At 36.5% G+C, this 11,664-nt stretch overlaps 1 protein-coding gene across 1 annotated transcript; it reads left to right on the top strand.

The window, feature by feature from the left end:
• Positions 1–1,045: 1,045 nt before the first annotated feature.
• On the top strand, positions 1,046–10,851 carry LOC102602194 (tRNA (guanine(37)-N1)-methyltransferase 2). The gene is made up of 11 exons (XM_006355871.2): positions 1,046–1,262; positions 3,626–3,723; positions 5,054–5,158; positions 6,936–6,998; positions 7,188–7,261; positions 7,762–8,266; positions 8,345–8,464; positions 8,645–8,809; positions 9,695–9,801; positions 10,469–10,543; positions 10,662–10,851. Exons 1-11 carry the CDS (start codon positions 1,162–1,164, stop codon positions 10,713–10,715), a joined length of 1,467 nt encoding a protein of 488 aa, XP_006355933.1. The 5' UTR covers positions 1,046–1,161; the 3' UTR covers positions 10,716–10,851.
• Positions 10,852–11,664: the final 813 nt, after the last annotated feature.

Genomic DNA, 11,664 nt, shown 5'->3' with positions numbered 1-11,664 from the left:
TTAAAACCAAACCCCCCCCCCCCCCCCCCAAATTCTTGACTACACAATATCATTAAATATAAAGAGTTTGATTCAGATATTTGTATCGAATTGTGGGCGTGAAATATAATGGATGATATATTTTCTTTTAACGTATGTATAGGATAATTTAATTCACATTATATTAAATTTGAATCAATGCTATGCGACTTTAATTAGTTTAGAAATACTTTACAGTCAAATAATAACCTTGATAGGATATTTTGATCCAATAATTAAAAGAAGGTATTATTTTTAGCCAAATTTAGTAAGTTATGAATATTTTTTGCCCTTATCCGTATGGAAAGACTATCAATTTTGAGTAGATTTTTTTTTTTTTTAAAAAAAAATTACTTTGTGAATAAATCCTCTAAAATGGACAAGTATGAGATCAATCCTTTTTTAAAGGAACATCGTAATGTGATTATAATATCGTAAAAAATTATGTCTTAAAATGGGCACTTTAGTTGAAGATTTTGCTACCCAAATTCATAATATTCAACAACGATAAATTCACGAGGTTCTTAGCTATTTGTCATAATTTCATGTCAAATATTTTCAACAAGAAAATTTTTGGATAAAAAATGAAGCACAATGGGTGCTGCTCCTTTTAATTTTGCTAAAGATAGCATCGCAAAAATACAAGACGATTTTGTTCAATATAATACAAATTATATGGAGCAATATAGTTGTGAGGCAAATACGCTTATATAAATTCATAAATGCATTTCCTAAACATGCATCTATTTGCTTTTGTTTTGATTTTTAGGTAAAAATAAAATTTTAGAAAAAAAAAACTTCTTTAAACTCACATAGATCTGTAATTCACTCTATCCCACGTACAGCCAATTTAATTTTTAATTTCAACCAGCTTCGTACAACCCGACTCGTCCCGTTAGCGGACGCCGTCAAAAACATCACGGTTTATGGTTGGGTGTACTAAATATGCTATTTTTTCCAAACTTAAGAGACCATTAATGTTCCGTTCAATTTATAAAGGATCATTTTAAGTCTAAACTTAAAATAAAGGGACTTCTTTGTTTTCTTCTTCCCAAATTGAGAAGAAAAACCCTAAACCCACTGTGCTATTTGAAATCTTCCATTAATTGAGGTTTAGAACTTGAGCTCCTTCAATCCTGTGAAATGGTGGAACTGGACGAGAGCAAGTTTGATATGCACTTGAAATTATGGGCGCTTCGAATTCCACGAGAACATTGTAAGGCTGCCATGAAAATACTCGACGGGTACTTCTTCCTTACCTCTATGATTACATTAATTTGCTTTATTTCTGTAGTACAGCTCGCATAACCAGTAATAGACATTGAAATCAAATATTAAATTGAGCATTTTCTTCAACAACAACAACATACCAAGTTTTATGCTCAAGGACGAGCAAAACAAAGTAGTCGGCTAAAAAAAATATTAAAAGTAAGTTAGAAGCCATGACAAACTACTATATAAACCAGGATAAAGCAATTTGAAGAAAAGGAACAATAACTACCACAAAACATACCCAACAGTTTATTTATCTTCAAAAATTAAACTTTTTTTGATAAGGTTAAAGATTATTATTGAAATGGTATTAGGAAGATGCCACATTACAAAAAGTGTGACCAGTTAGCTCCAATAACCAAAAAGATGATTGCTGGGATATCCTCTAGACTTCCTTGATGGCTTTGTCAACTCTCCAAGAGATCCAGCTGATGTTTGACTCCTTGATTGACCTGGGCATACTCCAGGAAAGGGCATATATAGAGAAGAAAAAGTTTTAAATATCAGTTGTGATGGGGCAGTGCAAAAATAGGTGGCTAACACTCTCAAGATTCTGTTTGCATAATAACGTCTGCTTACTAGAGTAATTTTCCTTCTGCGAAGATTATCTAGTGTCAAGCAAGCATTATTGAGAGCTGTTCAGGTCAAGCATGTAACTTTGAGTGGTAGCCTGATCCTCCAACATGCTTCCAAGGCCAATCCTCCAGAATTCCATTCGATCATAACTTTCCTTGACTGTGTATTCCTCCCATTTAGATGTACCACAAATGATTTTGTCTGCTTGATGCACATTAACGTTGAAATATGCTAGGGGTTGCAAGTAGAGCAATCACGTCATTTCCCAGTCCCGTGTGTTCCTTCTGAAGGAGGGGCTCCATATGTTGTTGTCTCTGTTTCGGGCAATACTGGAACTCTTGTTTCTGGCAAATTGGTGAAGCCTTGGGTAGGTCTTTTAGAGCAGTGTTCCCGAGCCATTTTTAGAGAAAAATTTCCATGTTTCAAGGTGGGTCAAATAATTTCTGATTTTCTTCTGTTGGAGACCTTTATGGTCTGTCTACTGTCATTGGGTTCTAGTTTGTGATGGTAAATCAGTGAAATTGTTGAACATCTGCATCTGAGAAGAGGAGTGACTCAAGCTAGCAAGCCTATCTGCTATTTGGTTACTTTCTTGGATTCTTGGAACACATGCTCCACAATGAAGCCAAAGTGCTCCTTTCCCTTTTAATCTCCTCCACCTCCTTTAGAATCCTCCAGGGAATCAAATTTGATCCATTGACACAGCTGGTAGCTTGGAGTCACTCTCAGCTACAATGTAGCGAAAGTTATTCTCTAAGAACCAATTGATGCCAAACTGGAGATCAGCTGCCTCTGCCCAATGCCCCAATCATGGGTACCTTATCCAAGGGGAAGCACATATGCATTAATCAGTCTTCCTTCAGTATCTCTGATAATCCCTCCTTCTCCCCAAGGACCATTCCTAAACTACCATCTGAATTTAGCTTAACAAACATTGCCTTTTTGGGGGAATTTTAGTAGTTCAGTTGATTGGTTGGTTGGCTACCTGGACTTTCACCTTGTTGGGAGGGTTCGATTCCCACCTTGTAATCCCCTCCACCATTTCTCCTTCCCCTACCCCAAACAAGCAAACAAACATGGCTTTTGATCATGTGTATTATTGAGCTGTATATAAATTTATGCTACTTCACAGTACTTGCTAGGAGTTGAATGGTTTTGCTTGACAAATTATCCTGTAAACATTGTTTTCCTTGTCAAAATAGAAAAAAAGAATTTTTGGGGTGCTGACACTTTAGTTACAATGTTCTGATCTTGATAAATAACGTGTATGTATGTTCCCTTACATGAACAGTGATCCTTGATAATTGTGTATGGGTTTTATGATATTCCTTTTTACATTTGCTGTCAAGTTAATGAGAAATTCAACCTAGAGGCATGCCGTATATACCTGTGTGTTTTTTTTTTCCAAAAATAATTACCTCCTACCACACTTGATTCTTTTGAGTAAAACATAGTTTGAGAACTTAATGTTCTCTCCCACCTGTTGGTGAATTCTCCTTCAATTTACAGTACAATGTCTTGTGAAAATACCCCGCAGAGACGCATCTGAAACTCAATATTTGATGTTGTTTAAAGGGGACACTTTTCCTCACACCTATTTGTATTGTTGAATTTTCTGATTTAGAGCACACACCTTCTGGATCTGCTAAACACTTTAACTTTCAATTATTTAGTGGTGTCTCCTTTGTTGAGGGTCTCATTTACATTTTTAACCTTTTTTTTTTGGTACTGTTCGTGACAAAAGATAATTTTTTTGTAGGCATTTGTTTGACAGGCCACGCGTAAAGCCTATCACTGAGGACCCAACAAATGAAAAAACCCGCTACATGATTTTCTCAGAAAAAGTAAAAACCCCAGGTAAATGACATGATTTGTTTTTATGTTACTTATGACAGATGGTCTAGGCAAATATCCCCCAGATATCTGCTGTGAATTGAAATTTCTTTTCCATTAAGATTGAGACTTGAGAGTTTTAACATCCTTCCATTAAGATTGAGAGTCTTAACATCTTTCATGCATGGAGGTAGCTTCTTGTTATTTCTCCGTTCAAAACATGAGCATGAGCATACTCATATGTGGCAACCATAATTCGTGACTTGGAAAACATAATCTGCTATGGGGACACCAAAATGGTGCTCTTCTACGCCTTTTGATAAAAAAGAAATGAGAAACAACTAAAGAATTTACTAACATAAAACAAAGAATCAGAAATAGCTTGTCTCTGATGAAAATTTGGCATCTTATTGGCTGACCAGATTGCTGTTGGCTAACATTATGCTTAAAATTTTATCACGTTCATTTCCAGCTTAGGCAAGACAATGTGAGATTACAGTTCATGTCATGCCTTGATTTAGATAAACCATACAGGAAACTCATGTTTGCCTCTTCCCATTCTTGATCAGATTGTTTTTTTTTGAGACAATGATCAGATGTATTCTTTTGAATCTTACCTTTCTTGCCTATCTTGTTCATTTCCGGCTTCGTGAAAAATGATCAGAAAACACAAAGCTCTTGGGATAAGGGTTTTTGTCTTATTAAATATATTTATGTTTAGCAGTATTTATCTTCCGTTTTTAAAGGTCATTGTTGGTATTATCTTGCTTTAAGGAACATATACTTTTGCTTTAGTTCCTGACATCCCATTCAGACAATTCTAGATACGTCATGGGCTCTAACTATAGGACTTCTGATAAATGGTGTATTACTTCAGCATGCAACTCTCTGCTCAGTATAGGCCTCCCTCCTTTCCAAACTAAAACAAGGCTGTGTGTGGATATTGTCTGTGTCACATTGTTCTCAACCAATTATTGGTTGTAGGAAATTTTATCTAACACATTGTTCTTAAGTAACTTTGTTAATCATTACGAAGACTCATCATCCATTTCTGTTGTGGGTTCTGTTCATTTCCTGTGTTGTCTCTCATCATGTTCTCATTCAAGTGTCGTACCCTGGGAATCACTGTTACTAACTCGGATGTCTACAACAACAACAACCCAGTGTAGTCCTACAAGTTGGGTCTAGGAAGGTTAGGATGTATGCAAACCTTACCCGTACCTTTTGTGAGATAGAGGCTGTTTTCTTTAGATGTCTGAGATGCAAATTTATTTTGAATGTTGGTACATTCTGACTACTGTCACCTACAACTTCTTGCTAACTTGCCTGCTTTTTTTGGCCAATTATTTGACAGACTTGTCTGATATTCCTGCTCAAAAGCTTGCTGAACTGAAAGGCCTGTGTCAGTTTGAAGTTGCTCCCTATTCACTGTCACTTGGCTATTCTTATTGGAGTGCAGGTCAGCCATGATTCTTTCAGAATAAGTTGAAATATAAGGCCTATTATCTCTTTGCAGTTCCTGATATTGTATGACTTTGTCTTTGCAATACTGCTACTTGAATAGCTCCGTTCCCAATGTATGTCTCCGCTTTTCTCTCTTATTCATCTCTGTATACTTTTTTTGAAATCATGTGAACTTTTCTGAAGTGATACTCAGTTGGATCAAATCATAGTGGATACCCACTATCAACAATTTCAGCAGAACAGGAACGATTTCAAAGCTTAGTTTGGTAGCATGTTGCATTTTGAGATACTATTACAAATGTTGCTCACCTGAAATAAAAGGAAAGAGTAGAAAGGCGCTGAAAATTGTGTATTCTGTGATTAGCAACACAAAACCAGTAACATTTGTTTTTCTGAGTAAGGGAAGAACTATACCCTTCATTGCAACTTTTGTGTGACATTTGTGGACATGTTTACGAAGTAAATGAAGAATGTCACCATCCCTTCTCAAGCTCTATAGCACGAGAGAAGAATGAAAGAAGGGAAACTTTTCGAATGCCTCTATAGACTCTCGCTTATAAGTATGGGATCCTACATACTCCATAAAAAAGTGTAATGCTCCATGACACTAAGGAAATTGAAAATCTAGGATCTGATATCAAGTTTACGATCCAAATCTGGATCTAGGCCGAGACTAGGTACCCAACAAGCCACTACCCGTAGGTGAACCCTCTTAGCTACAACATGCTCATAATGAACTTGACAAAAATATATGCTCATAATGAAGAGTAAGAGAAGAAGGAACACTACTAAAACTGTCTCAAATAGAATTAAGTGCGGAAGCATAATACAAGAGTCGGTGTAAAACATCCCAACAAGAGACTAAGTAATGGAGAACTAGAATTTGAATACGACCGATACAAGTCACAGCTCAAGTAAAGAGTCACAAACTGAGAATAAAGGGTAGAAGCTGAAGACGCATCCATGGACTAATGGTGGCTCACCTCAACTGGATAGAACTGGCAACTGGCTGGAATTACTACATCTCCGCCTACTAGACCTGTGCATATGCAGTAACTGTGAGTCTTAAGAGACACAACAAGATCAACTTGCACACCCAGCCTACCCTGGGGTAAGTCCTCAGAAATCACGGGTAGTGTATACAAACTCCTCATCATAGCAATACAAGTATAGATAAGATATACAAGTGACACAACTGTATTGAAATCATGAATAAAGATACTTATCCAAAAAAAAATTATGAATAAAGATGATGAAAGTATACATGATGTGTGAACTACTAAACCTTCTATGGTGCCATGAGTCATTGCTCAAGCTCAAACCCAACTGTGTGTGAACTGCTAAAATTGCTATGGTGCCCTGAGTCTTTGCTCAAGCTCATCCGTTTTATATCCAAATTTCTTCTTTTGCTCTAAATCATGTCTTACATAACATTCATATTAAGCATAAAGTGTTCAGGTTTAAACTCAAACAAGTAAATCATTCAAAATAGGAGGCAAAATGTAGCTTTCAACATATGTTTCTAGCCAAAAGCAGATATTTTGTTTGTTGTTGTATGTATCTCAAATATCTTAGAAGCTAATCTTCGCAGGCTTTGCCTTCCTGGATAGTGCATAACACTTCAGCCGTGTAAGATTATTAAAAGCAGTGCTCCTTGAGTTCATATGTATACTATGTGTGTATTTTAGTACTTCTCAAATCCAATAATTGAGATTGATATTACTAGTTGGCTTATTTCCACCAATTGCTTTATAACTGGAACTTCATTGCAGATCATATATTAAAGCAGATTCTCCCCCCTGGCCTTGAAGTACCGTCATCATTTGAGACAATAGTTAAGTATTTTAATCCAACATTTTTCTCTCTTTATCTTTTCTATACTCTGAATAGGTTATAGAGAATCTTGCGTTGTGTGTGTCATTTCCTTGACTAAATTTCTATGCTTCTTTAATTCAAAGTCAGAATTTTCAACACTCTGACCTTCCAACCGAGTTCCCTAACTAGTTGACTTGGTATTTGTGCAGGTCACATTGCTCATTTGAATATAACTGATGATCTTCTTCCTTACAAGGATGTGATTGCCAAAGTTATTTATGATGTATGTCTTCTAATTTATGGCCTCAATCTGTGCATCTTCCATTTAGCTATATCCATAAAAAAAAAAAAAAGGAGTCAAAAGTACAGTTGGTTTTCTTTCAAAATTCATCTTATAAATGTATCTCTGCTATAGTGCAATGTAAATGTTTTCATTTGTAAGTTGTTTAGCATCACATTTAACTTCTTCACCTTAAGTATTTTTGGACTAATTCATGATGATGAGATATTTCAATTTTCTTTCCTAAACTAGGGTTCTTTCTTTCTGAAAGAAACTGCTTTTCCTTGACATTATTTTTTGTGCCAGAAACTTGATTTTACCTCATTTGCTTAGAGCTAGACTGCCTCCTTCCATCTCCTTCACTTTATGTCCAGGCATCCATGTGATGATATTTCTATCAATTTTTCACTTACTTTTAGTGCGAGGATGCTACCCTGTTTCTTCCTTTCCCAAGTCACCAATCTTCTTAATTTGAATAAGGTATTCATTCCTGATCCGTGCAGAAAAACTACCCTAGGATCCAGACAGTTGTAAATAAAGTTGGAACCATTACCAATGAATTTCGTGTGCCAAAATTTGAGATACTGGCTGGGAAAGATGATATGATCACAGAAGTGAAGCAATATGGAGCAACTTTCAAGCTTGATTATAGCTTGGTGTATTGGAATTCTAGACTGGAACATGAGCACATAAGGCTGGTCTCAAAGTTCCAGGCAGGGGAGACCGTATGTGATATGTTTGCTGGCATTGGTCCTTTTGCTATTCCCGCTGCACAGAGAGGATGTGCGGTTTATGCAAATGATTTGAACCCAGATAGCATTCGTTATCTCAAAACTAATGCTGATAACAGCAAGGTTGATCATCTAGTTTTCCCATACAATATGGATGCAAGGAAATTTATTTCTCAACTCATTACTGTACCCTGCAATGGAAGCAATGCAGAAGCTGAGATTGATTGCTCTGACAAATTCAGTGGCGAAGCACATAGGGAGAAACTATCTGAAGACTGTATGTGAACTATTCAGTTATATACTGGTTATCGTACCCACAAAGCATCTCATCAATTAATCTGAACCACCCTTGCAGATGAGGTCAAAGAAGTACCTGACGGAACGTCATGCAACACTGCTGGACTCGGAGACTCATCTGTGATAGAAGATATGAATGTGAATTCTGTGAAAAGACGTGCGGAGAGTTCTCAAGAAGGTGGGGATGTTAAAGAAATGATACATGCTCTAGTGTGCAGTTGTAATTGGTGATGTATATTATTTAGAAATAGTTTTCTGTCTATTTGTGTCCAAATGCTGAATTCTATGTTTTTGTGAATATCATGCTTTTGGGACACTTGGAACACAAGTAACTGAATTTGTTCATTTGGTGAATTAGAGGGAGAAGGGAGATCTGCAGTCAATGATGGTGTTTGTGTTGCTGGTAGAAGAAAAAGAGGTCCAAATAAGAGAGTGAAGGGTTCTGAGTCATTGAACACAAAGCCCTCGGAGCATGTGGACCATGTGATCATGAACCTACCAGCTTCTGCTCTTGAGTTTCTTGGTAAATCTACTATTACCATATCTCCCTCTCAACATCATATCTTTGAACTGAGCTCAACATCATATGCTTGTCAGCTGTCTTTATCCAAGTTTATTGGACGTCTCTTTCTAATGCTATATGTAGATCATAGTGCAAGAATCCAATACAATTCTGACAGGGTTTTAAGCATCAGTGGTAATATTTTGACCTTGTGTCTTAAATAATATTAGAATCCAACCAATTTTTCGAACTGCCATAAGAGGGAAATGTGAGAAGCTTGCCCACGGCTTCTAACAGCACCAACTTTAGGTCAAAGTCTTGCAAAATGTTCACTTTTTGGAGATAGGTCATAGAACTGGTGCCCAAATGTCAGAACCAATCTTGATCTCTGTAACAAAAGGGGGAAGTAAAAAGTATTTCAAACTATATACATTTGCTCTATGTTGCTCGGACTCCTCAAAAATGTCGACCGGTGCGTGTTGGATCCTACAAAAATAGTGTATTTTTGAAGGATCTGACACGGGTGCGGCAACATTTTTGGAGAGTCCGAGCAACTTAGTTTGCTGTTCATCAGTTCATGCCGTGATGCATTTACCAAGTTAATGAAGGTAATATAGTTTGTGATGCAAACTGTGTCAGTCAAATCCATTTGTTGTACTTAGCATGCTCTATTTCAACTAAGTTACCTCTTACTGTGATAAAAATAGAACTGATATTACTCTAAACCCTATATCAGGTTATAGCTGTGTTTTATGGGTGAATTTTCTCGTTTAGTACCTCATGTTTTCTGGAGTTTGTGATTCTTTTAAAGGTGTTAAACAGAACTTCTTTTCTTTTCGTCAGGCACTGATATTTGCTAACGTATTATAATACCAAGGCAATTAATAGTTTCTTTTCTTTCCCTAGATGCCTTTAGAGGCCTTATTAGAAGGAGATACTGGAAGGGATCTCTACCCTGGATTCACTGCTATTGCTTCATACGTGCAAGTGAAACAGAAGACTACATAATCTCGGTAATACCTCGTCCAACAGCTAATTTGTTCTATTTCGATTTTCCATATCAGATTGACAGTGAGACTGGGTTATTTCTCATACTTGAAAACAGCATCTGAAATTCAGAATTGGTGGTGTGTCTCTCTTAATTTTCAGTCAGGAAAATAAATGAAGTCAACTGACCATCATCGTCATTAAACCAAAACCTTCTCAACTTTGGGGCGGATAAAAGCCATTCGCTTACATTTTCAATTGCTGACCACAGGGTTATTTGAAATTTACTTAGTATCGTTGATAATATAATGGAACAAGTGCATGACATAAACAATGATTTCCAATTTGTAGCAAAACTGAAATAGCCAAGTTCCCGGGGCATGTCAATGGGTTAGTAAATTACAGGTGTAGTTAATATAATACGTGGTTGTTGATGATTTATGCACTTGGTTTTAATGTTTACCATGTCCTTGAATAACTAGATTAGCTAAATCCGTGAAGCATGCTGTAGCTTGCATAGTATTCAATATCTGGGCATAGTATATCACAGGGCAAGTTGATTATTAATGCTCTCAGTTATTACTTTACTAGGCCATCTGGTCCTACTAGTGTTACTAAATCTACCTTCCCAATGCACTCATTTCGGCTAGTCTACATTCTATTGTATGGTCTTCTCAATTTGTTGACTTGCAGGTGGCCGAGTCTGCCCTGGGAGCCAAAGTCCAAAACCCTGTATTTCACAGGGTTAGAGATGTTGCTCCAAATAAGGTACACGTTCAATAGAGGATTCAACTTTTTTGGAGCGTCAGCATTCATTTTATTGACTTTGCCGGTATATTCTTGTACGTTTATTGCCCTGAGCTGTTCTTTTTCTTATCTTATGCAGGCTATGTTTTGTTTAAGCTTCAGATTACCGGAAGAAACATGCTCTGATGATTAGGGTAAACAATGATACTCTTCAGGGCGATAAATCATGAAACTTAAATGAATCTTCGTAGCTAGATTCCTGTAAACTGGATTATTTTTTTTGTAAAATGCTTAACCTTTAATTTAAGAAATACTACTTTTTAAAGTGATATCCTATGAAATCCATCTTTTATACTTGTTGCAATAGGAGCCTGTGTGAACTCAGCCCCTCACTCCCACAACTTATGATGTTGACATCGCAACTTGAGCTGACGTTATAGGTACTCTACTGTATATGTGCAAGGGAAGTCACCAACCTCCATGATAGTTATCGTTTATGGACAACACAGTCAGTACTTGTGGATGTTGACGGAGGAATTATATTTTTGCAAGATGTATATCTGCTTGAATAGGAATTGCACCAGAGTTTTGAGCCAACTTTTTCTGAAAATCAAAAGCTACAAAAAGCTTGTAACTTTTGATGAAAAAGCAGTGTAAACAGCAATGAGAAAGGTTGCATAAGCCTTGAAACACGTAGATTTTGGTTGGAAAGTAGGGCACTGCCGATGATTCTTTTCAATATCCTTACAGAAAAGAGTCAATTACCTCTTCAACTTTTTCTGGGGTCGTATCTTTTCTCCAACTTTATTTTATTTTGCCCCACTAAGTCTAAGTCACACATTTGTCATCATTTTATGTTAAAAAATACTAGGTGATTGATTCTTCTTATCAGTCCTAGCCTTGGTGGATAGAGTTATTTGATAATTGTTGCTGGTGGGAGGTGACATGTATCTCGTGGAATGAAATTAGTTGAGTTCTACAAAAGCTGGCTTCAGAAAAAAAAAATGGAAGTGATAACATAGTTATTTTTATTTATTAATAAAAGTCTTGACTTTTATTGTTAGTCCTTATTGTTAACTAGGGGTGGGCATAAATACCAAAAAACCAAAAAACCGAACCGAGCCGAAAAATTCGGTTCTTCG

This window comes from Solanum tuberosum, unplaced genomic scaffold (genome assembly GCF_000226075.1).
Source record: "Solanum tuberosum cultivar DM 1-3 516 R44 unplaced genomic scaffold, SolTub_3.0 scf00210, whole genome shotgun sequence".
Taxonomy (NCBI): Eukaryota; Viridiplantae; Streptophyta; class Magnoliopsida; order Solanales; family Solanaceae; genus Solanum; species Solanum tuberosum.
This window is presented reverse-complemented; position numbering and strand designations above follow the sequence as displayed.